At 47.1% G+C, this 26,941-nt stretch overlaps 1 protein-coding gene across 3 annotated transcripts in view; it reads right to left on the bottom strand.

Moving 5' to 3' along the window:
- The window catches only part of NT5DC3 (5'-nucleotidase domain containing 3), an 83,022-nt gene that overhangs the window by 39,489 nt on the left and 16,592 nt on the right, over nt 1-26,941 (bottom strand). For all 3 annotated transcript variants that reach the window (XM_047788157.1, XM_047788159.1, XM_047788158.1), the window contains exons 2-5: nt 17,556-17,740; nt 6,074-6,148; nt 5,612-5,667; nt 168-258 (exon numbers count right to left, since the gene is read on the bottom strand). In XM_047788157.1, coding sequence (XP_047644113.1) covers nt 168-258; nt 5,612-5,667; nt 6,074-6,148; nt 17,556-17,740 — 407 coding nt within the window. The remainder of the gene's footprint in view (nt 1-167; nt 259-5,611; nt 5,668-6,073; nt 6,149-17,555; nt 17,741-26,941) is intronic.

The raw sequence follows: 26,941 nt of genomic DNA, 5'->3' as shown, positions 1-26,941 counted from the left end.
GGGAGACTCTACCGTAACCATCTCTCTCAAACAGGGGCACATCCCAGATTTCCTTGTCGATCCCTAGGAACAGAGAGTCTGGTAGCTCAGGATCCTAAAGCTGCCAGGCCACGTTCCGAGGAGGGAAAAGTTAGTCTGCTTTAAATAAATAAAGAGCTTCTCCTTACCTTCCCATAAAAGTCGCTCATCTGTTCCAAAGGCACGTGGGACCCCTCATACATTTCAATGACTTCCTCATCGGGGACCACGCTGAGGCCTCTGGGAAAATCACAGGCAGGGCAGTCAGCATCCACAAGAGAGAACAATGGTCTTCACAGACCTCTGGCCAACTGCTGGGGTTTTCAATCGACGTGCAAAACACTCTTGTCACAAGGAGGCGGGATGTGCCACTGGTAACAAGATGCTGCTACTATCACTACTGCCACCATCCTACTGGTAACAAGGGCAGGACAAATAATAGCTAAGACCACGTGGCACCTGCTGAATGCCAGCTATGAATTCCAGAGTCATTCACTTAATTCTCAGGAATCCTAGGAGGGAGGCGCTATGATTCTTCCCAGGTTCCAGCAGAAGCAGCACAGGCCATGGACCTCGCCAAAGAGCAAGAGGTAGGTCAGGACAGGGTCCCTGGCTTTCCAGCTGTGGGGCCCAGGCTCTTCATCGCATTGCCTGCCTCAGCAAGGAGGTTACAAGGCCTCTTAAAGACTTGCTTGGAGTGGGGTGGGTTGTTTTTTTTTTTTTTCCCAAATGTTTTTCATACGTTAGGGAGAGAAAGGCTGGCTCTGTCCCCATCATCCTCCTGCCCTCTGATACCCTGACCTGAGAAGGTCAGTGCTGAGGCAGGAAAGTGATGCATGCGTGGGGCTCAGGTGGACTAAACCCTGTGAGAAGGCAGGAAGCCTGACACCACCTCTGGGAGGAAGGACCCCAAATGCTGCGCTCATGAGGAAGGCCACCCCCCCCCCACCTGGAAAGGTGAAGTAACATCCTTCACCTGCCTGCTTCCAGAAACTGCAGCAGGATCTGCAATGAATCCTGCTCCTCCAGAGGGAGCACGAAATCCTGGAGTCCGAGTGGCCTGAATTTCACCCCTGCTGCTGCACCTGTGTTGTAAGCAGGTGCTCTCAGACCTGTGGCTTAACGGTCTCACATTTCCTCACCTGGAACCGCCCCGCCAGTGTCATGAAGGGGAACATCTGTTCCCCGTCCCACCCTCTAGAGGAGAAGGTGCCCGAGCAACAGACACCACTGGTGAGGAAACCACCGAATGACTGAGGGGACACACGCAGTGCTCCCACGGCAGTAAAAGTCACTCAACTCGACATTCAGTTACTTGCACGAGCAGGTTGCTTCTCACACAATCACTTGACCAATATTAAAATACATATTAAAAAATTTAGCTGATGCATTACTTTACTGAAAATATCATTTCAGACTCTTCCCTCCACTCTCCACCCTTCTCTTATTTTAAAAAATATTCAAGGGGATTCACTAATATTTTGCCTCCAATTTTGATTAACTTGTAAGAACTACTAGCCTTTGAAAACCAAAGGGCACTGTACTTCACTTCATCTTTGCTCCAGAAATCAGATTAGACACTGGGACTAAACCAGATCATTCTAGACAGTGACCCTGGAAAATAGCTCTTGCCACAGTGGCTGCAGTCAGCTGTGCGCACCCCTAAGGCTCTCACGGGAAAAGGAGGAGATACAAAGTAAAGGGACTCTGCAGGGTGAGCTGGTCCCCCCGCCCCCAACTAAGCACCACCCGGTCCTTCGGGAGCCACGGCCACTTCTAGGACACATTCACAAGCACGTGGTCACACAAGCTGCATCTTTAAGGTCCACGTAACCAAATGCCAGCTTAAAAGACGCAGTGAACTCAGTGGGCCACAGTCAGCTGAGCCCCTGGGAGGCAGGCCCCGGCGGGCGGGCGGCCGCATCTGACACAGCGCAAACCAGCACTGAAAGCAAAATGGAACCTGTGCCCAAGACCCTGTGTGCATATGAGAAAGGTCAGGAGCACAGACCTGAACAACTCTGCCCGGGGTTCAAATCCCAGCTCCACTGCGAGGAGGTAACCCAGACACATGACAAGTAATTTAACCTCTTTGGACCTCGGTGCCTTTTTTTTTTTTTTTTTGCTTTTCAGGGCCACACCTGCGGCATATGGAGTTTCCCAGGGTAGGAGCCGTAGCCGCCGGCCTACACCACAGACACAGCAACTCGGGATCCAAGCTGCATCTGCGACTGACACCACAGCTCACGGCACCGCCAGATCCCCGACCCACTGAGCAAGGACAGGGATTGAACCTGCGTCCTCACAGATGCTAGTCAGATTCGTTTCCACTGAGCCATGATGGAAACTCCCTCCGTGTCACTTCTTAAATGAGGGACTTGGTAACAGCACCCACATCCGGGTATTACTGAGAGGACTGAGCGAGCTGCTGTACTGAAACAGTAGCTGGGATACAGTGAGCACTGTTAGATTCTGCTGCTGTGACTGTGACGGGGACAGCCGAGTGTTTCACAAGGTTTCTGTGAACCTAGAAGCCGGCTACCAAGCGGGACTGCCTGGGGAACCAGCCCGCCCTCTGCCCGTGGCACCCACGGCCCGCACACAAGGGGAGAGCCAGCCTGAGGCAGGGGCTGCGGGACCCTGAGGCGGGCACGGCTGGGATGCACGCATTCCTCCCCGCCAGTCACGCGGCCACTATCCCTTCGGAGCGGAGAGGGAAGGGTATTTTCCTTTGAGCCGGTTGAGAACTTTCTTGAAGCCGCACACACGTTGAGCAGCAGGGCTGGGTTCACACTCACAAGTTTGGCTCTAAGGCTACACACGCACCCCCTCTAGCACCGAGACCCCAGGGACCTTCCCAGGACCTAACCATGAGCGCTCCTTCCCCTTTAAATGCCTCAGCGGCTCCTCCTGCCGAGCCCTGCCTGTAGCCCTAGCACCTATCGAGAGGGACGATTTACCTACAGAAGCAATAAGACAGTCAGGAGCCACAGGGAGGGGAGGGGAGGGGGGGGAGACAGTATCAGGTGGAGAGGGTGACATGAGACCTCACCACAAGTGAGCCATGAAGCAGGATGGTGAGATTCCAAGAAGCAGAGAGCAAGGAAGACGGCATCCTGGGAGAACGCCAGCCTGGACAGATGCCGAGCAGTGAGAAAGGAGAGCTCAGAGGAAAGGATGTGGGTGTTGTTTGCACCCACCCAGCATCCACCCCCTCTGAGGCTGCCTGAAACTGCTGGGAAGAGAAACTCCCCTTCCTCCCTTGACCTGGAGCTGGAGGCGGGAAGCCTGGTGCTGCCAGGGGTCACCATGCAGAAGGGCCTGCTGTGAGCCAACCCCAAGAGGAGGGGCCTCAAGAGATGAAAAGAGTTCTGAAGACAGCAATCTGACCCCTGGAGATAGCCACGCCTGCAACGAGATCAGTCCCTGGACTACACAATTAGTGAGTCCAAATTGAGTTTTTGTCTAAGCCAGTTTAAGTGGGGTCTCAGCCACTTGCAACCAAGTCTAACCAATCCAGGAAGTGAATGAGCTGTATATGGAAGAAGAGGAAGCTAAGGGTTTAGAGAAGACTGATGGCAACTTTAACAAGAGATCTGGGCTCTATTCTCTGGACAGTGGGGAGCCATCCAGGATTTCCGAGGACAGAAAGGGATTGTTGAGGGCAATGCTTTCCGATAAACCAGCCTAGAAACAATGTCCAGGATGGCGTGTGCTGCCGAAAAACCACAAGTGCCCAGGAGAGAGGGAATAAATGTCCTTCTCCTCCCGAATAAGGTTATTTTGAGTTACTAAATGAGTTAAAACAAAACCCTTATGGCAGCATAAGTCCCACTGCAAGACTCAATATTTGTTAGCTGCTTTTCAGTATCCCTGATATTATTGTTATTACTCTCCTCATTACTACCTTCTCCCTCTTGAAACAGCATTAGAATGACAGTGAATGAACCATCAGAATGACAGTGAACAAATAATCTGCTCAAAAGGTCAAAGGAGGCGAGAGCAAAGACATGAGCAGACAAGACATTTCAACATGTTTTTGGAAAACAAACAGCAGGTGAAGAGGAGGCAAATGACTTAGGAACACTGGGAACAGGGCCTGCGAGGAGACACCAATGGGAGGAACTGATGAACGACCAGGTTCCCAGAAAGGCTCAGCCCTGTGAGGTACAAGAAAGCAACCAGAGGATGCACATCAGCAAAATGCGAGAGGAAAGCCAGGAAGAGGAAGCGGTGGGAACCAGGACACAGGGAAAGTAACAAAGGGAACTCCCAGGAAGAGCAACCACAACAGATCAGAGCAGGAGGGGGCAGTCAAGAGAAAAAAAAAAAAAGTCTTTCAAAGATTATATAAAACATTTGAGCTGTGGGGAAGAACATATACGCTTGCTGTCTGTGATGGAACATTTACGGAAAAACTAGAGATACCTACGAAGAAAACTAAGTAAAAACAAATAAGGCCATTAAACCTAGGAAAAAACCAAACACGGTACAAGAAAGAAAACCATCACAGGGTACTACATGGCTTAAGAATAAACAAGACCTGCAGAGTCATGATGCAAACAAACAATGGCAGTGAAACAACCAAAGAGAGTTTTGGGTTTTTTGGTTGTTGGTTGTTTTTGCTTTTCAGGGCTGTACCTGCAGCATATGGAAGTCCCCAGGCTAGCCAGGGGTCGAATTGGAGCTGCAGTTGCTGACCTACACCTCAGCCACAGCAACTCTGGATCCTTAACCCACCAAGAGAGACCAGGGATCAAACCCACATCCTCATGGATACTAGTTGGGTTTGTTTCTGCTGAGCCACAACCGAACTCCCCAGAGAAGGATTTTATCAGGGTTAAGAGAAGAGCGTGTCCGTGTGGGACAGCCAGTCCTCAGCCCTCACAGCAGGGACGATGCTGACAATTAATAAATTAGGAAACAGAAATGTAAGCATGTTGTTCAAATACAGAAAGAAAATAGCAAATATGTGTGTGTATACATACTCACACATACACAGACACACTTGCACACAAACCCTATGTATATAAATACACACGCAAACCACACTCCTAAATCATCCCACCCCCAAATTTGAGAATTAGAAAAAGTAAAACCCTTCATTTTTCAAAGTGACAAAGGTTTCTCACTGAGCTCAGTACTTTGACTCATTCTAATAAACGAGGGTGGAGGGGAAGGTTTTAGTACCTTAATATTCAACTACCGTGGTGGAAACAAGAACCTGCCACCCACCTCCCTCCCCACCCAAACCTCCCCGGCAGGACCCCCACCCAGGTGGCCGCCCTCCCTAGAGACCTCCAGAGTGCTTCCCAAGGGTCTGAGCACACGTCCACCATCGCCTGGGCCACTCTGGACCAGGGCCACGGGTTTACTCCCACCTACACCCCGAGGTCCTGGAGGACACCCTCACGAGCAAGACAGGAGGCTCAATAAATGTTCCCGGATGAGGAAAGGAGTGAATGAATGAATGAATGATGCACAGATACACACACCCTACAGCCCTCCCATTGCTCAATAGCCAATGGGTCCTGAAAGCCAAAGCCACCTGGGCTACTTTGGGTGAATGCAATTTACCTCCTCTTTCTCTTACCTGTAGACAGTTCCCAGCTGGATGTAATGAAAAGCATCGATCTTCATCAAGACCGCCTTCAAAAACACAAGCACATGCACAGGTAAATAATGCACAACCATCCGCACAGTTAATGAAACTTCCAGGTGTCGCTGTAAATCCTATCACCATCAAGTTGTAAACAGAGAATCACACTGTGGGTTTTTCTTAAAAGATTGGCTTGCTGATTAAAGCACTGTGCACCTCACTGAGGAAACAGCCTATCTGCACAAAAATATGACTACCAGCTCCCGGTGGCTAAATGCTCTTCCAGGGCAGGTTCCTAAAAAAGACTTTGTCTAAAGATGCTTTGGATAATTTAGTTCTGCAGCCCCAAAGAACATAATTTAAAGTCAATTTACACATTGAGCAAAGAAAAGCACCAAGAGTACATTTTATTCCCAAACATGTTAAACTGCACAGAAACACGAGAATTAAACCTACCCGCTGCACGTCATAATGAAGTCCACGAATTGCAAAGTCTGGGTCATACTCATATTTCCTGATTTCCACGGGATACTAAGAAGGAAGAAAGGAACTGGTTTTAGCTAAAGTTCAAGAGCGCGTCCACACTTGGCCCCAGTACAGAGGCTGAGGCAGCTGGTGCACTCTGGTGGGAACCTGGGGTCGGAAGGGACAGACCACAGCCTGCCCACCCCCTCGCCCTTCCAGACCAAGCACCTCCGGGCCCGGCCACAGAGCCCTCCCTCCTGCCCCACTCCCTGTTCACCTGCCCCACACAGGTAAGGTCTCACCCTCCCTTCTACCCCCTCCCCTCAAGCTGCAAGGACCCCTCAAGCATCAGTACAGTCCAGATGTACTCAGCTCCAGCGCTGTTTGGGAACAGGTGGCTTGGCTCCCCTGCCATTTCCCAATCATTAACCTGTCCCTCCTTCTACACAAAAATCCCAGCTCCCTCCTCGCCCACGACCCCAGGCATTCAAGTCCTTCCCACTCTCCCCAAATCTCAGAATTAGGAGCCCAGTTACCCCGCTGGTAGCACTGATGCATGGAGCATTCTGTCTGATGCTCCCACCCAGCTGGCCCCACCACACCCACTGAACAGAGAGACCTCAGCGGCTCCTTAATGGGGGCGGGGAGTCAGGCTCTCCCCGCTCTGGGCCAGAACATCTTCTCCAGAGTCTCGGGAGGCTGTTCCCCGCCCTCCCAAACCCCCCGACCCCCACCCCGGAACTCCCAATCACGACGTGAACCACTTAGGTAAAACCCGAGACAACTACCAGCTGGCACAGGAAACATCTCCACGAGGCTACACTGCTAACTCCTCACACACAGCCAGGGTCACATGTGTGCGAGAACATTTCCTGGGGCCACGAGGCTGACCTGCAGGTGGCAAGTTTTCCCATCCAGCTGTACAAGGCACTGAGTCAAAGGCCACATTTGGGCTCATTTATCTCACAGCTGCCACATGTGCCAAGAAATCACTCAATGCTATTTCCATTCCTGGGCGTCTCCAAGAATCCTGCACACTGTGCATGGTCCTGCATTTTTACTGACACAGTTCTCTCCCTCCCTCCCTCCCTCTCTCTCTCCCTCTCTCTCTCTCTCACACACACACACACACAGCACCACGGTCCTGCTTCCCGAAGTGAGGCCAAGGGACTGCACACCCCAGGAATCTCCTTTTAAACTCAGGAGGGATGAAGTAGGGGTAGGACAGAAGGGAGAATTTTAAAATATTCTCAAGGAGTCACCCTGGGGGCTCAGCAGGTTAGGGTCCGGCACTGTCACTGCAGTGGCTCTGGTCCCTGGCCCAGAAACTTCCACATGCCGTGGGTGCGGTCAAAAATAAATGAAATATTCCCGAGGGAGACACTTTCCCTGAGCTTAGGCCACATGCCACATGCCGTACCAGACACAATCGGTGACTTTATTTACTGCTCACGGCAGTAGCACGAAGCAGGGAGGCCAGAATGCTCGCTTTACCACTGAATGATCTGAACAGTGGCATCAAGAAACCTGCCCAGGCCCCCAAAGAGGAACAGTGGTTGGACCAGGACTGGAAGCCAGGTCCGTGTCACGCCATCAGCCCCTAATCACCCCAGAATCAGCTCTGAACCCAGCCTAATGACCAGATGCTCACCGCCCCTGTGACGGCAGGTGCTGAGTCTGCCCAGTGGCCTTGCGGTCACGTTGTCGGTTGAGGGACTGGGTGTGAACGAGCAAAGGAGCAACCACTAGGAAGTCTGGTGGCTCCTTCTCTGGACAAGGTTAATCGGGCTCCCCAGCAGAACAGAGAGGTCACAGGGGACATGGCCCCGAACCCACTTGCATCCCCTGCCTGTCACTCCCACTGAGCATCTTGGGGAGCCAGTCCCAATGGATCCCCGTATTTTTCAAAGGTCCAGAGATTGAGCAGATGACCCAGAGAACCGACAGAAGCAGCTAGAAGAGCCCAACATGACAAGGCTATGACGAAGGACACAGGCCCTGGGCTGAGGGACTGAGTGTCAAATCCTAGTCCTACCATGTGCTGGCTGGGTGACCTTGGGCAAGGTCAACTGTCACCCAAGAGTCCTACCTAATTGAAAGCAGAAAGGACTGAGGCTAGAGATGCCCGGGGGAGTCAGGGCAGCCTCCGGCACACAGCAAATGCTCACTAAAACGAGCAGCTTTGCTGGCCTGGGAAGGCCGAGGCCTGGGCTTTAAAGACCCACTCTCCCCGCCTCTGCTCCTCTCCTGGACGACCTCGGACAGGTCACTGAACCTCTCCAGGCCTCTTCCCTCGTGTGGAAAGTGAAACGCTTCGACTGGGGTGATTGCTAGGCACCACTCCTGCCCCTAAATTGTGATTTCCCATCTTACAACCAGCCAAGGCAAAAATGCCCTCCTGATGGGCCCCTTTCCAACACACACACACACACACACACACACTGTCACACAGACAAACACAAAGCAACTCTGGTGGGAAAATCATTAACAGTAACATCTGGTCGAGGAGGCTAAAGATGCTCACGTCGGCCAGGAAGTGATATCTCTCTCCAATGACCTACAGCTAGATTTTTCTGGACTCTTCGAGCTTAGAAATTCCCCACCAGCCAGAAAAATATGACTCACCCAATGTGTCATGAAAATTACTGGTTGTCTCTGAAAGCAGGACGAAACAAACAATCAATGACCTTTACCTCGGGTTTTTTATGAGAAATCTTCTGAGTTTCATTAACTGGGTTTGTTCTAGTTCTGAATGCAGTCTGGACAGGCAAGTGTGTGTAAGCAACGATCAAGGCTTCCTCCTTAAAACGCTACAGAAATGTTCTTTATAGCTTCAAGCAAGGTAAACACAACAATACGGCAGAGAAACCCAGGAATTCCCCGAGGGTGTGTTAAATGCCTAAAATTCTGTGGCTTGGCCATGTGCCCCCTTCCTGGATAATTCCAGAGCTCTGGATAAAGCTAATGTGAGGTTTAGCCTCCACATTACAGCACTGCCCGGGAGTTTCCGAGGCCCCGGAGCCTTTAGATACATGCATTTTTCAAATGTCTCAATTTGATATTTATTTATTTTTGTCTTTCTAGGGCCACACTCACAGGATATGGAGGTTCCCAGGCTAGGGGTCCAGTCCAATCAGAGCTGTAGCCGCTGGCTTATGCCAGAGCCACAGCAACATGGGATCCGAGTCTTATCTGCGACCTACACCACAGCTCACAGCAATGCCAGATCCTTAACCCGCTGAGCGAAGCCAGGGATCAAACCCATGTTCTCATGGATACTAGCCAGATTCATTTCCACTGAGCCACGATGGAAACTCAATTTGATATTTAAAGCAACCCAAATGACGAGTCTAATTAGAAGCAGGGCAGAGGATATAAAAACAAAGTTCTCCAAAATCACACGAAACAAGAAGCCAGTACAAAATGACCCGCATCAGAGTGGCTATTCCACACCAAACACGAACCTCTCACTCAACGTTGGGATCCAATGACTAGGTCAACTACCGACTGAGCACATACCTCGTGCCAGGGCCTGGGAATACAGCAGTGAACAAAACCGGCACCGTCTCTGCCCATTCTCTGGGAGGCAGGGACCCCATCCACAAGTCAACACACGGTACTGAGCCTTGCAGGGGTAACTACTAGAGGAAGCAGGCATCCCTAAAAGGCTTCAGAGAGATGGGGGAAAAAATGAAGAGCAAGGCTTGGGGCAGCCTGGAGCCAGGCAGGACCTTCCCACCAGAATTGGCAAGGCCCAAGGTAGGGGTGCGTCTGACAGCTGAAGGAGCAGCACAGAGGTTGGTGTGGCTGGATCAGAGCCAGAGCAGGTGGGAGGAGAGGCTGGCGAGGAAGCTGGGGCCTGGGAGCCCTGGAGGCCTCCTAGGTCACTTCAGTGCGATGGGAAGGCTTGACGAATGGGTAAAGGTTCACGCGTGCTGCAGAATCGAGAACAGCCCAAGGGGCAAGAAGACAAGCAGAGGGACCATGAGGTGGGAGGTGACAGTGGCCTGGACCACAGTGGTGGCAGTGGGCGGGGGGAGAAGTGGATGGAAGCAGGATGCATTTTGCACGAGTATCTTTTGAATGAGTGACGAGAGCTCACAGCTGCAGAGTGACTTCCTCCCAGAAAGCACAGCCTGGAAAGAAAGGAAAGGAATCTTATAGCGGAGAGAGCTGGTAACCACCCGCTCAGCCAGGCACTGAGGGCTGGCCCGGTCGGCGGTGCCAAGTCCCGTCAGCGGTAGGTACCCCTGCCAGGCTGCGACGAGAAGGAGCCCCGCCTCCGTGGTCTTCCTCCCAAATCCACAACCCTGTTCAGCCGTGAGAAAGCAGGAGACAAATCCCGAGAGGAGGACATCCTGAAAAACATCGACCCGTACTCTTCAAAATTGTCAAGGTCATCAACAGGTCACCGAAAACAAGGAGCCTGTGAGAAACCGTCACAGCCACAAGACACCTAAGGAGAGGCGACACCTAAATGCAATGCAGTGTCCTGGATGGGATCCCAGACCAGGACAAGGACACTGGGGGACACTGGGTCAAAACTACAGAAACATGAATGGAACCCAGACTTCAGCGCATCACACTCTGTTAATGCTGCTGCTTCGGTTGTGAAAGATGCACCACAGTCACGGAAAAGGTTAACACAAGGGGAAACCAGGCATGGGCATTCGTTCTGCATGACCTCTGCAACCCTCAAACTCTTCTGAAAGGAAGTTTCTCTGAAAAAGAGAGCAAACCTGCCACAGTTGCTGAGAGATCACAGGTGGAACAGAGGCAAATGTGAGGGGTTGTGGCTGGTGTCAGGCTTTAGATTTGAAAAACCAGTGGGAGCAAAAAAAAGTTCCCCGGTGGCCGAGCAGGTTAAGGAACGAGCCTTGTCACTGCTGTGGCGCAGGTTCAATTCCCGGCCTGGGAATTCCGCATGCCGTGGGCAGAGCAGAAGGAAGGAAGGAAGGAAGAAACACTGGGTGAACGTCGGAGCCCGTGAATCGTCAGGAACACTGATGAGGGTGCAAATCTGGAAGATGAAACCAAGAACACGTCTACATGGCCTTCCTGTCCCTTGGCGGACGTACCAAATGAAGACAAAGACAGTTATTACCCAACACTTACGCCCATTTTCGTAAAAACTTGTTCTTGGGGAGGGGGGGAAGAACGGGTAATTATGAAGGAGCTGGAATTTATACCTTTGCTTTTGGGGAAGATGCTAAACTGCAAACGTACTGCTCTATTACTGTGCATGGCAAAAGCAAATGTCTTTCATCTCTGCAAGTACTTTCAGTCTTTGGCAGGAAAAAAATGGCACTGAACTCAATGCTTCCAACAGCATCTTGGAAGAATTATTTTTCAAATCCCAAACAAGAGAAAAATCTGCATAAGCATAATTGCCTCTATTAATATGCCTGATATAATTAGTGTTACGACGTATTTCCTTTGTCAAAGCCACAAACAACATAAGGGGAATGAAATTTCAATGAACTTAAATCTAGAAGCTTTTCTAATCATAATGATTGCACCTTTTTTCCATCTATTTCATCTCTCTTTTCCCCTAAATTTCATAAATTTTTAATCTTCATGAATATTTTACTTTCATATGAGTAGAGTAATAAACCTAGAGAGTAGAAAGAAAAGGTGTTATTAATCCCACAGGAGGCAACATGAATAAAGGAGGGAGCAGCTCTGCCTTGGAAACGGATCTAAATTCAAATCCTTGAGTTCCCACTGTGGCTCAGCTGAAACAAACCTGACCAGGATCCGTGAGGATGCAGGCTCAATCCCTGGCCCTGCTTGGTGGGTTAAGGACCCAGTGTCGCCATGAGCTGTGGTGTAGGTCGCAGACTCGGCCTGGGTCCTGCGTTGCTGTGGCTGTGGTGTACGCCGGCAGCTAGAGCTCCAATCCGACCCCTGGCCTGGGAACTTCCATCTGCTGCAGTTGTGGCCCTAAAAAAGCAAAATAAATACATACATAAATAAAAATAAATTCAAACCCTGCTTCTGCCCCCTACTGGTCTTTTGGCCTTGAACCAGCTGAACTCCGTAGGCCTTCGTTTGCTCACTGTAAAACACAGGCAGTACCTCTGTGCAGGCTGTCACGCAGATTAGAGACAATAGTACTGAAAGCTAACCTTTATTGAGTGTTTTCTACGTGCCAGGGACCTTACGTAAATTAACTCCTTCAGTTATCACAATAACACACCTAGCTCTTTGTCCAGATGTCTGTGAGGCCTCCACCAGGGGGCTGAACACCTTCTCTGCCTAAGGGAGTCAGAGAAACAACAAAGAAGGTGCCATATCAGCGGCGTCTGGAAGGAGTGTATCCACAGAGGCAGGCTGGGGGTGGGCCACGGCCACGGTCAGGGTATGTGGAAGTTCCAAGGCCAAAGATCGAATCCGAGCCATAGCAGTGACCTATGCCACAGCTGTGGCAATGCTGGACCCTGCACCCACTGCACTGCAGTGGGAACTCCCCGGATCCTCACGATTTAATGCAGTCTATTTCCTAGTCCCCTCAGCTTTTGGTTATAAATGGATTTTATGAGAAACTCATGTTTCCTTATTCAAAACGCAGAAATAACATTTGCCAAAAATAACATTTCCTTCAGCCCCAAGAGTCTCTTCATTATGGCCACTTTCTCAGATGTAAGCCCATCTGGCCACGAGCCATCCAGCTGCATCTCTCCGTTTGTTCACGAGACTCCCTTCAGTCTAACCCACGGTCCTTTCCCTGGCCTTGGAGGACGGAGGCAGCATAACAGCAAGGGAGCCCCACCCTTGCTCTCCTCTGTGCTGGCCTAGCCCGGCGTCCCCCCACCCCCCAGGGAGCTGAAGGGAGCTTGTGCGGTACTGGCCTTCTAGCTCCAGGGCGCCTGCAGCATTGGCCGATGGACATCACCTGTAAAACGGAAGCCTTGACACCAACAGCACCGCCTCTTGGTTGTCTGCTCTGTGCTTTTGGTTCGGGAGCCTGACTGCTGGAGTTTGAATCCTGGCTTTCACCACTTATTTCTTAGGTCATCTTGAGCAATTGACCGGATGTTTCTGGGCCTGAGTTTCCTCCTCTGCAAAATGGTCACAGTAACTGTACTTTTTTCACAATGTTATTGTGATAACTGAAGGAGTTAATTTACGTAAGGTCCCTGGCACGTAGAAAACACTCAATAAAGGTTAGCTTTCAGTACTATTGTCTCTAATCTGCGTGACAGCCTGCACAGAGGTACTGCCTGTGTTTTACAGTGAGCAAACGAAGGCCTACGGAGTTCAGCTGGTTCAAGGCCAAAAGACCAGTAGGGGGCAGAAGCAGGGTTTGAATTTATTTTTATTTATGTATGTATTTATTTTGCTTTTTTAGGGCCACAACTGCAGCAGATGGAAGTTCCCAGGCCAGGGGTCGGATTGGAGCTCTAGCTGCCGGCGTACACCACAGCCACAGCAACGCAGGACCCAGGCCGAGTCCGCGACCTACACCACAGCTCATGGCGACACTGGGTCCTTAACCCACCAAGCAGGGCCAGGGATTGAGCCTGCATCCTCACGGATCCTAGTCGCACTGAGAACCTATGTCACTGCTCTGTGAGAAAAGAGGGCAAAGGTCCACAGCTGAACCTTCACTAACGAGTAACCTGGGACAGTCTTTGCCACAGATGTCTAAAGATTTTTTTATTTTTATTTATTATTTATTGTCTTTTTGCCTTTTCTAGGGCCACACCTGTGGCATATGGAGGTTCCCAGGCTAGGGGGTCCAATCGGAGCTGTAGCTGCCAGGCTACACCAGAGCCATAGCAACACGGGATCCGAGCCGCGGTCTGCGACCTACACCACAGTTCACGGCAACACCAGATCCTTAACCCACTGAGCAAGGCCAGGGATCGAACCCGCCACCTCATGGTTCCTAGTAGGATTCATTAACCACTGAGCCAGGACGGGAACTCCTAAAGATTTTTTTAAACAAAAACTATCTTGAAGATGGCGGAATAGAAGGACTGGAGATCAACTTCTCTCCTAAAACAACAAAATTCACAACTAAAGACTGAGCCATCTCCACCCAAATGGACCGGAAACCCATACCCTACTCCAGAAGAAAAAGAGGAGGCCACATCCACAGGTAGGAGGGGTGATTTCGTGATATAAACAACCCCATACCTCCCGGGTGGGAAGCTCCACAGACTGAAAACTAACTGGCTCACAGAGACTCACCTACGGGAGTGAGAGTTCTGAGCCCCACATCAAACCCTCACACGCTGGGATCTGTCACTGGGAGAAAGAGCCCCTGGAGCATCTGGCATTGAAGGCCAGCGGGGCTTGTGCACAGGAGCTCCACAGGACTGGGGGAAACGGAGACCCCATTCTTAAAAGGCGCACACAGACTTTCACGTGAACTAGGTCCCAGGGCAGAGCGAGGTCTCCACAGGAACCTAGGTCAAACCTGACTGCAGTTCTTGGAGGACATCATGGGAAAACAGGGGTGAATGTGGCTTGTTGTGAGGGAAGGACATTGAAGGCAAAGCTCTCGGGAATATTCAGCAGTTGCCTTTCTCTGGAGGGGGCCATTTTGGGAAAATCTGGCCCCACCCTTCAGTCAGCTGCTGAGAAGCCCCAGGGCAAACAACAATCCAGGTGGGCTCACAGCCCCGGCCCTCAGTAAACAGGCTGCCTAAAGACCCCGCAGGCACACAGCTGCCTCTAATCCCATCCAGAGACTAAGCCCCGCCCACCACAGGGATTAGAATCAGCTCCACCTATCAGTGGGCAGGCATCAGCCCCTCCCATCTGGAAGCCTACAGCAAGCCCCCCATACCGACTTCAGCCACAGGGGGGCAGACATCAGAAGTAAGAGAGGCTACAACTCTATTTTCTGTAAAAAGGTCACCACACCAAAAACCTATAAAAATGAAAAGACAGAGAAGTATAACTCAGATGAGGGAGACAGGAAAAGCCCCAGAAAAACAGCTAAGCAATGAAGAGATTCTCAGCATCCAGGAAAAAGACTTTAGACTGTTGATGCTGAAGATGATACAAGACATTGGAAATAAACTGGAGGCAAAGATGGATAACTTACAGGAAACACTGAGCAAAGAGATACAAGATATAAAACTTAAACAAAAAGAGATGCAAAATACAATAACTGAAATAAAAAAACTCACTAGAAGCAGCTAACAGCAGAATACAGGAGGCAGAAGAATGAATAAGCGAGGTTGGAGGACAGATTAGAAGAAATTACGGATGCAGAACAGAAAAGAGAAAAAAGACTGAAAAGAAATGAAGAGAGTCTCAGAGAACTCTGGGACAACGTTAAATGCACCAACATCCGTATTATAGGGGTGCCAGAAGGACAAGAGAGAGAGAAGGGGACAGAAAAAATATTCCAAGAGATAATAGCCAAAAATTTCCCTAACATGGGAAAGGAACCACTCACTCAAATCCAGGAGGCACAACGAGTACCATATAAAACAAACCCAAGGAGGAACACACCAAGACACATAATAATCAAACTGACCAAAATTAAAGACAAAGAGAAAATCTTGAAAGCAGCTAGGGAAAAGAAACAAGTAACATACAAGGAAACCCCAATAAGGTTATCGGCAGATTTTTCAGCAGAAACTCTGCAGTCCAGAAGGGAGTGGCATGATATACTTCACGTGATGAAAGGAAAAAACCTCCAACCAAGAATACTCTACCCAGCAAGGCTCTCATTCAGATTTGAAGGAGAAATAAAAACCTTCTCAGATAAGCAAAAGCTGAGAGAATTCACCAACACTAAATCAGCCTTACAACAAATACTAAAGGAACTTCTCTAGGCAGGAAAGAAAAGATCAGCAACAGGAAACAAAAATTCCACAAATGACAAGGCTCACCAATAAAGGTATATATACAGTAAAGATACGAAATCATCCACGCACAATTATACCATCAAAATCAGAAATCATGAGAAGAGGTGGGTACAAATGCGGGACACCAGAGATGAACTTGCAATTAAGAGAACAACAACTTAAAACAATCTCATATACATATAGACTCTTACATCAAAACTTCAGAATAACTGCAAACCAAAAATCTACAATTGATACACAAACAAGGTATCTCTGGAGAAGAAATATATCTCATAGTAAATAAGTGCATAATCCACCATGAAGGGGGTCATTTGACATCATTCTTGGAATGCTGAAGTCTTACATCTGATTCTGATTTCCTCTCCATCAAAGAATTTATGATAATTATAATTAAACAATGTGACTGTACAATTAAATAATACAGTTCTACAATTGTATTATTAATAACCATTTCTCTCCATGATACAATGTAAAGTCTATAATGTCTTGTTTATCACATCACCTAGAATGGTGTAATGCCTTTATTGAAGAATCAATGAGATGGAACAAATTGTGAGGACATATTTATATAGTTACACTGTTTTTTAACCAATTCATGCATTTTATATTTTACTTATTTTCAGAGGGTGTATTATTTCTGTTATGCTTACCAGTTAAGTTATTCTTTTTACTATGCTATATAAAATATTTAATGGTATATAAGGCTTTCTTCTTTATAAATTTTAGTTGCATAATATAACAATTTAATATAACGCTAATTTTTAAAGAAAAATTTAAATGTAATAGATAAAACTAAGTAGTAAAGATGAAAGCCATAAAATTGGGATAAAGTATAGAATAAATTTCCTATTTGTCTCAGCATATTTTCCATTCCATTTCTCCAGTGGGAGTCACTTAATCTGTTTCTTAAGATCCATGTTATAATCTGTGTGAATGTAATTGTGTGTAAATGTATGTATTTTATTCTGTAAAAAAATAAAAATAATAAAAATAATTTAAAAAAAAACCAAACTATCTTCTGGGTACAAAGCTTCAGTTAGGAAAGCGGAATAAGTTCTGGAGATCTACTTACACAGCTAACAATACTGTACCGTATGCTTAAAATTTGCTGCATGGGTAAATCTTACATTAAGCACTCTCACCCCCCCACCCCGTCCCAACACGCACAGATAACAGGAATGATAATCAAAGGGGAAGGAGGAAACTCTGGGAGGTGACAGATAGTTCATGACCTTGATGGTGGTGATGGTTTCATATACTTATCCCGAAACTCATCGAGTTACACCAAATATATACTGCTTTTCCAGCTTTTTCCGTATCAATCATGCCTCAATAAAGTGGTCTTTTTTTTATTTTTTTTTTTTTCGGCCTCGCACTCAGCACAAAGAAGTTCCCAGGCCAGGGATCAAACCTGCGCCACAGCAGCAGTGACAACACCAGATCCTTAACCTGCTGAGCTACCAGGGAACTCCAAGTGGTTTAAAAAAACAAAAACCTTCCAGATACAGTCACTGGAACAGAACCAAACCTACTCATTCATTCAGCAACAATTTATGAAATAACACATACTATGCCAGCTCAGGGCTGGTCTCCAAATGCTGACGAGGAAGGGGAGGATGACGGCCAGGTCCCCAGGCCCTTACCCGGTGTTCGTTGATGAGAAGGTCTCGAGCAGCATTAAATATCAGTGTGTGGAGGTGCTTAGAATAAAATACCAAGGTGTAATCATAATCAAAGCCATAGATTTCAATGTCTGACAGGCTCATCTCATTGTTGGAGAAGATGGCATCTGGATTCAACAAGTTGCTCATAATCGAAGGAACCAATTCTAGAAGCAAAGGGAAAAAATACATTTTACCGCATGACAAACAAAGCTTGATATGATGTCTAAATAAAATGAGTGAACCAAAGTGCGGGAATGATCAACTTTAGCTTGAAAACAGTACGCTGAGCGAAAGATGCCAGTTATAACGGACCCCCGAGTACATGATTACGTTTCTATGAAATGCCCAGAACAGCCAAGTCCATTAAGACGGAGAGGAGAGTGGCGGCGGCCTAGAACTGGGGGGTGAGGAAAAACGGAGTGACTGCTAATGGACACAGACTGTCTTTGGGGGCGGGGGGGGGGGACGGAAATGTCCTCAAATGGACTGTGGGGATAGCTGAACAGCTGTTCTGATTACACTAAAAACCAAATGGGAAGCTTTAAGCGGTAAATTGTACAATATATATATATATACAACGTCCTGATAAAACTGCTATAAAAATACATTTGCTTTGAGATGACGAAAGGATTTGTTTTGTTTAAAAAAAAAAAAATACACGCCAGTTAGATTTTAGAGGCTAGAGAAACATGTAGATAATTAAATTTAAATACCACCCATTGTGATATCACCCAGAAAAAAAAAAAAAGTTAACGTTTTATGAATTTGCTGCCAATACTGTTCAATGTAATATCTTCTACAAGTTGACCTGACACATGTATATAGCTTTGTATTCCACTCTAAATTTAATATTCTATCAAAATATGTTCTCCTAAATGACTTTCTAAGAATACAACTTTAAACAATTATGTAAGATTCTGGTATCCTGTGCCAAATCAACCTATTATTCTATGCTACATATTTAGGTTTTTTTTCTGTCAAAAAAAAAAAAAAACAGGAGTTCCCATTGTGGTGCAGCAGAAACAAATCCAACTAGGAACCATGAGGCTGCGGATTCGATCCCTAGCCTCCCTCAGTGGGTTAAGGATCTGGCGTTGCTGTGGCTGTGGTGTAGGCCAGCAGCTGTAGCTTCAATTCAACTCCTAGCCCAGGAACTTCTCTCTATGCCACAGGTGTGGCCCTTAAAAAAATTTAATTTAATTTAAAAAAAGTAAAGCAAAAGAAGATAGGAGACTGTGCAAGACATTGCGAGAGTGAAATAAATCATCACTATCATGTCATCTGTCAGCTTCCTCACTACTTTGCCCAAAGTATGACATCATCTTCAACAAGGTATCTAAAGAAGTCTGAAGACACCAACTTTGCAGCCATTTTTTAGCTTTCATGGAACACAGATGAGAATTCATACCCTTCTATTTTCTACCCATAGCGGAAAAAGCATAAAACTGACAGAAGAAATTTCAGATGAGATGAGTGCAAAGAGCTAGAAAGCGTCTCTCCAGAGCCTAGTAACAACGAAGAAACTGATCACACAGGTGCAATCTCAGACCATGGATCTTCAGTCACCATATCGCAGATGACATTTAGGATCAGAGACTGCACAATATATTTCTGAAGACAAAATGGAAAACATGACATTCTCATCCAGTCATTTCACAGGGAGTCATTCAACACATAGAACCTCATCATGCGACATTCTGTGACAAGAACACAGGCTGTCCCATTTTGCTTAAAGGTATGTGAGGGCATTCTTTCACCTTTTATGATGTTTGGGGCACCAAAATTTACCTGTAGCAGCTCATCAGTAGACAAATGCTGAAAGCAGGTAACTTCCTGGAGATCGGTACAAAACCACCAACACAGGCACACAAAAAGTGAAGTGTCCGCATCTTACTACTACACCTGAACTGTCTGTACTGTACTACACTTTCCAGCACTAAGGACCATCTCCTGGCTCCATCATGAGAGCAAATATTTATAAGCACTTACCATGCACTACATGCTCAGAAGTACTTTATATCACCTCATGAGCACACCCTCATGAGGCAAATGGTCTATTACCCCACTTTATATATGAGGACACTAGAGGCACACAGAAATTATATAATTTGCTAAAGTTCACACAACCACTAACCAGCAGAGCAGGGATTTGAACTCAGGAAGTCCAGCTTCAGAGCTGGACACTCAAGAGCAATCTTAATGCACTTCCCCAGGATTATGGGACCCGACAGGCATGTGAGAAGGGTGCACTGATTTTCTAAATAAGACAGAACCAACCCTTCTTCTTTTTGATACTTTCCGCAGAGTCAACAGTTGCTGCCTCCTCCCCCTCTGCTCACTTCTTTCTCACATTACCCACTTCTAAGGGGCCATGTGAAATACTCAAAAATACCACTTTCACCGGGTAACAACTCCAGGGGATCATACCAGCCACAACGACATATTCTGAGCATTTCAGAAGGTTCCTTGAATCCTTCTGAGAACCTAACAGAAGCCATAGAATCTTCTCCCAAAAAACCACAAATACGAACTTTGTGGAAAATGTCAGGGAGCTTGACCCCCAAAGCCTATTCATGGCCAGGGTAAGATGTCATGTTACACTAACAGAAAACCAAGCCTTGATGTCCCCACACCAAATGTCCAGGCCAAAGAAGGCAATGAATGAATGAATGAATGAATGCATTTCTCTCCCACTGACAACCTAGATATGACCAAGTCTATTGAAAATCCAAAAGTCAAGATTCACCAACAATTCCTTTTCTTCCTTGGTTTCTTTTGTCAAAATCAATTAGACAATAACCCTGCCCCTATTTTTTTTTTTTTTTCAAGTAAGATCCATCTGAGGATAGGAAAGACAGAACATTCAAAGAAACTTGAAAGGAGTTCCCATTGTGGCTCAGTGGTAATGAACCCAATTAGTATCCACAAGAACCTGGGTTCAATCCCTGGCCTCACTCAGTGGGTTAAGGATCCTGCATTGCCATGAGCTGCAATGTGGGTCACAGATGCGGCTCGGACCTGGCATTGCTGTGGCTGTGGTGTAGGCCAGCAGCTGCAGCTCTGATTCAGTCCCTAGCCTGGGAACTTCCATATACTGCAGGTGCAGTCCTAAAAAAGACAAAAAAAAAATTAAAGATTAAAAATAGAGAAACTTGAAGGCAGATAGGGAGAAGCCCGTAGTCCTAAGCTCTCCAACATCTAACACCAAAGACCATCGTGGCTTTAACATCAATGGACCACTGCAGGTGATATCATTTTCCGAACATGACCACGTGCCATAGTCCATGCAAAGTGAAGCCGGATGGCTTACAGACTGACCAAAAGCTCTTCTTTCACAAATGACCTTTCCAAGGGAAGTTCTCACAGCCTGGTGACATTACAAGTTTCTATTTAGAAAAGGGTGCTGGCAACAAGTCCATCTCCCTTTCTGCTACCTGAGAAGAAGCAAAGCCCTCAAGGAAACAGGACTCCGCTAGAACATGGTGCTAACAGTCGCTGTGTCCCCAGAAGCTGCCCAGGAACGATCCCCTCCCCGCCCCCCCCGAGGGAAAGCCCAAGGCGTGTCAGTCACATGAACACCATCGCCGGAAAGCCTGGGTGTTCACTTTGTCATCACTCGAAATAAACACGAGGAACATCAGCAGCTTAAAAGCATCTTAACACCCCATGCAACCACTTCAAAATAGGGCTGAGAATAACTGCAAGTCATTACAAAGCAAAATAAAAGAATGCCAACCACTCCGAAAGAGAGCAACGGTCTGTCTAAACTGTGGACTCCGAAGTGTAAACAGAAGGGCCCTTGACTAGTCAGTTATGTCCCTTCCCAAAGCAGAGAGGAGAGTGGGTACGAATTTAGACAGCGAATTCCTTTTGCGCCTAATGGATGATGACAGCAAGACTATACAACGAGGACAAAGAAGTGGAGAGACGGCTCTGCTGCTCCGCCTGGAGCTCCAACTGGAGCTGGTTCCAAGGCAGCCACCCCGAGCTGGGAGGCGCACCTTTCCCGGGACAGGGTGGCAGACTGGGCACCGCTGCACAGGCACCAGCTTCTGGTTCTCCCCCGGCTCATCCCTCAGAGGGCTGGGAAATTCGGGGGGCCCACCCAAAGAATAATCTGCGGGCCTTCTGGGGTCCTGTGTTTGTTTTAGTGCAGCACAAATATGCATAACCGAAAATCTACCATCTTGACCATTCAAAGGGTACAGTGGAGAGGGTATGACGGCCATTCACATCGCTGTGCAACGATCCCACATCCATCTCCAGAACTCTATTCATCTTGCAAAACTGAGACTCGGTACCCATTAAACACTCCCCCCCCAATCCTCCTCCCCCAGCTCCCCGCAACCACCATTCTCCGTTCCGTCTGTACGAATTTGACTCCTCTCGGTGTCTCATATAAGGAGAATCGCATAGCATTTGTCTTTTGTGACTGGTTTATTTTATTTAGCATAATGTCATCAAGGTTCATTCTAGTCAGGGCATGTGCCTAAATTTCTTTCCTTTTAAGGCTAAAGTGCATCCCGTTGCATGTGTCTCACATTTTGTTTATCCATTTACCTGTGATGACACCTGGACACCTGGGAGGGACAACCCTCCCTTTGCCTCTCATGCCCCCCAGTCCTGCTCTGGTCAATAGATGGTGGGCAGAAGTGACAAGGTGCCACAAAATGGAGGAGCCTGGAAGGCAAAGCCACCACAGGGAGGGCAACTGCCCTGGAGAGTTGCCTGAGGCCTAAGGAGACCTTGCAGGAGTGAGAAATAAACTGTGTATAGCTGCCTATACTAAGGCACTGAGGTTTTTGGTGTCACTTGTCACTGCAGCATAACCTAGCCTAACCTGACTGATACACCCTCTATTTCTCCAGTATGCTGAACGGCTTCGAGAAACCTCCACCACAAAAACCATTCACACTTTATAGTCTTGGAGAGGTTCATTCCTGCTTCTTGGAAGAGAGCACTTAATCCAGACCTGACCACAGAGAACCCCTGAATTCCCTCACCAACACGGATTCATGTGGGGGCAGGCACGGAACACCCCCTGGCCAATCATCCTCACATGTCCCCTGAAGCCACAGCCAACCAGTGAGTCCAACCAAGGAAACTGCTGGATTAGTAAGGGCAGTTCAAGAGACATTCATTTCTTCCAAGCATGGACTCTGAGGGCATAAATCTGAAGATATGAGGGACCACTTCTATGAGCTTCAAAAAGAGGCCAATGGGGAGGGGGTGGAGAACAAGGTGGGGAGACAGAGGCTACTCTATGCCATCACTTGAACTTGGGTCAAGTCAAGCTTGAAGCTGGTACTACTTCTGGATTTTCAACTACACAAGCCCAGAAAAATCTTTTAAATTTTTTATCTAAATTAAACCAATATGACTCAGGTGTTTTTATTTTTATTGCTTGCACCTGAAGGACTCCTAGCTAAAAGTTCATTTCAAAGATATTCAGCCACTTAGTATTCTTTCAACTTTTAATGTGGCATTAAAGGCAGTCTCCACTTAGAGTTTAATCCATCTTGCCAATCTTAAACTCATATGCCCTATTTTCAACAAGATGGGCAATCTACTACTCTAAGCTGTGCAGAATATACTGTAGTTGAATACTGGCGAATAATATTTGCCTGGAATCGTCTATCTCTTTGACTAAATAAATACTGCTTAGCTACATGGAAAGAATATCAATTAAGATTTTCCTTCATACTATGCTGCAAAAAACACCAAAAAAACACCATGAGAATCGAAAAGTTAAGGTTTTTTTTAATATTAAACAGGGGGGAGAGCTATATAGATTACTATTTATTTTATCTGGGAATAGAATACAACTTTCTGAATGTAACAGCAAGAGAATAAATCACAAAAAGAAAATACCAACAGATATGCAATGTAAAAATTTTACACATCTGTGTATCAAAAAAAAAAATCACAAATTTTTTTTGGGGGGGAGGATTATACCAGACAAAATTAAAAGATAAATAGTAAAAGACTAATATCCTTAATGTTTAAAAAAAGCCATACAAATATAATAAACAAAAAGGGCTATATCTCACAAGAAAGGAAATTAAATGGCTAATAAACATAAACATTCAATCATTCCAAATTTTTTTTTTTTTTTGGCCTCGCCCATGGCATGCAGCAGTTTTGGGGCCAGGGGTCCAGCCTATGCTACAGCAGTGACCCAAGCCACTGCAGTGACAATACCAGATCCTTCACCCACTGCACCACAAGGGAACTCCTCCAGTTTGTGTTTTTTTTTTTTTTTCTTTTTAAGGCTGCACCTGTGGCACACAGAAGTTTCCAGGTGAGGGGTTTAATCAGAAAAGCAGCTGCTGGCCTACGGCAACAGCAACACAACTTGGGATCCAAGCCACATTCGTGACCTACACCAAGGTACGCAGCAATGCCGGATCCTTAACCCACATCCTCATGGACACTGTGTCGGGTTTTTAACTTGCAGAGCCCCAAGGGGAACTCCATAATTTGCTTTTTGAAAAATAACTGAGGAGTTCCTGTTGTGGCTCAGTGGGTCGGGGATCCAACAAAGCATCCATAAGGATGCAGGTTCAATCCCTGGCCTTGCACAGTGGGTCGGGGATCTGGCTTTGCTGTGGCCAGAACTTAGCCCAGGAACTTCCATATGCCACAGGTGCAGCCCTAAAAAAGAAAAAGCAAATTAAAACAATTAGACAGTTAAGAGGAGCTCTCTCTGAAAGGTAGGATTACAAATGGTTTTACTGTCTTTATTTCAGTTACATTTTTTTCTATAATAAGCATGTGTTCCTTGGCTAAGAAACAACAGGATGATGCCATTTTTCTCAGGTGAGATTGCAATAGTGTTTCTGCTGCTCCTGTTGTTATTTGTATGTGGTGTTTTCTGGGGGTTGGGGGTTCTACCCTTTCTATTTTTAATGACAGAACACAGAATTGGTGCTGGGACCGGGCAGCCTCACTTCTTTCCACTTAAGAGTTTAAATCAGTTCAAGCTTTCTGGAAAGCTGGTTGGCAATAAGTACCAAGCATCTTTTAAAAATATTCATCCCCTTTGACCCAGTAATTCTCCTTCTAGGAATGTATGCTAAGGAATATTCAGAGATGGGGATAAAGATTTATATACAAAGATTTCACTGCCCTGTGTGACCTGGAAATGGGCACCTGCCACTGCCTCCACGTGAATCAAATCACACGCCGCTGCCGCTGCCGACGGGCGACACCTCCTGGGTGGAGATCAGGACGGAGGCACTCTGTGCTCTGGGAAAACTGGCAGAACAGGTCTTCAGATAGGTATTTCCAGATTTTATGAACCCAATTCTTGCCTCTCCTCATATCTAGAAAAACATTAAAACCCTTCAAGGTCTGCTCCTCATGCCTGGCAGTAACCCTCGGGAGACCGGAGGCACTTCTGTGAAAATGCGAGGGCGGTGTGCCCTCCCCCTTGGCCTTTACCACATACAAACAAAACAAAAGATGTCACAGCAGCAAGGGCAGCCACCTCCGGGGTGAGCCAGAGCCCTAAGAGAACTCCGGCAGGAAACGAATACCTGCCACCAAGCAGCCATCGGACTGCAGCCACTCCCAACAGCGAGCCCAGAGGAAGCCCTGGCTATGAAACACGGGACGCGGGTCTGCAGAGCTGAGGTGCACATCGAAGCAAAGATTTCAGCGAGCCCAGACCTTTGCACCGTCCCAGAGACGTGCTGCATCCCTTAACTAGAGATACCTGGTGTTCTGCAATCTTCCATCCCTGTGACCTGCCCTCCAAGGCAAATCCATCCTGACCTCCCCAGCCTCCTCGGAGCCGGTTTCTCAGGAGGCTGCCTCTCGGGCTTAAGCCCTCATTTTGCCCCAAATAAAACGTAACTCTCAACTTTTGCACTGTGTGTTTTTTTTTTTTTTCAGTCGAAGCCAACAAGTGATCTTAAAAAAACAAAACCTGGAGGAAAACATGCTCCATTCGGAGGCCCAAACATACACACCTCAGACGTCTGAACCCAGGAACCACCAAACATGTTCACAAATATTCAAAGAGAAAAGCTGAAATGCACTTGAAATCTTTGCAGTTCAACTTTGCGGTAAGACAAAAAAACGCAATCCCAAGAGACATTAAGATGAAATTTACCACAAAACAAAACAAAACAAAAAAAGAAGAAAAGGAGTTCAGAAGTTAGTGAACCCGACTAGCATCCATGAAGACACGGGTTCAATCCCTGGCCTCCCTCAGTGGGTTGGGGATCCAGCGTTGCCATGAGCTGTAGCGTAGGTCGAAGATGCAGCTAAGATCCCACATTGCTGTGGCTGTGGCCAGCAGCTGTAGCTCTGATTCAACCCCTAGCCTGGGAACCTCAATATGCCGTGGGTGCCGCCCTAAAAGGCAAAAAGACCAAAAAAAAAAGAGGGGACATTTTTCTTTAATTAATTAGGATTCTTCTCTTTGGTATATGCCCTAGAATTCAAGCTGTTCCCCTGGGGCAGGGGGCGGGGGGACAATATAAAGACATGCAGTCCCTGAAGAAGACAAGGAAGAGGAGATAAACAGGAAAAGAACCCCTTTTCCCAGAGAATTTTGGAGCTTCCAAACACAGAAGAAAAGCTTCCATTTCCCATTTGTCCTCAGCTCTCTATATCCTTGACTTCCACATCCACAAATTCAACCAACTGCAGATGGAAAATATTCACACAGAAAAAACATTTCCAGAAAGTTCCAAAAAGCAAAACTTGAAGTGTCGCATATCAGCAACTACTTATATAGTATTCACACTGTATTTACAACTATTTACACAGCATTTGCAGTATATTTACAACTATTTACATAGCATTTACATTTATTCAGTATTATAAGTAATTGAGAGATGGTTTAAAGTATATAGGAAGATGTGCTTCTAGATTTCTCTATGCAAATACTACACCATTTTACATAAGGGACTCAAGCATCCGTGAGATTTTGGTTCCTTGATTTTGGTTCCTTGGGGTCCCGGAGCCAATCCCCTGGGGATGGAGGGATGCCTGTACTGACACAAAGCTTTCTTTGAATCTTCCCAAAAGTCAATGGACCAGCAAGTTATCCTAGTAGCTAATAATTATGTGCATCTGGATGTGCCAGGCACCCCACGAAGCAACACGCATGGACCCCCGCTTAACATGAGACACTAGTTACCATCCCCACTTTACAGGAGGAAAACAAAGATGAGACAAGATTACCAGCTTAGGAGTTCCCACCGTGGCGCAGTGGTTAACGAATCCGACTAGGAACCATGAGGTTGCGGGTTCGGTCCCTGCCCTTGCTCAGTGGGTTAACGATCCGGCGTTGCCTTGAGCTGTGGTGTAGGCTGCAGACGCGGCTCGGATTCTGCGTTGCTGTGGCTCTGGCG

Source organism: Phacochoerus africanus, chromosome 7 (assembly GCF_016906955.1).
Source record: "Phacochoerus africanus isolate WHEZ1 chromosome 7, ROS_Pafr_v1, whole genome shotgun sequence".
In the NCBI taxonomy this organism is placed as follows: Eukaryota; Metazoa; Chordata; class Mammalia; order Artiodactyla; family Suidae; genus Phacochoerus; species Phacochoerus africanus.
Note: the sequence above shows the minus strand (reverse complement) of the source record. Positions and strands in the feature narration are given on the sequence as shown.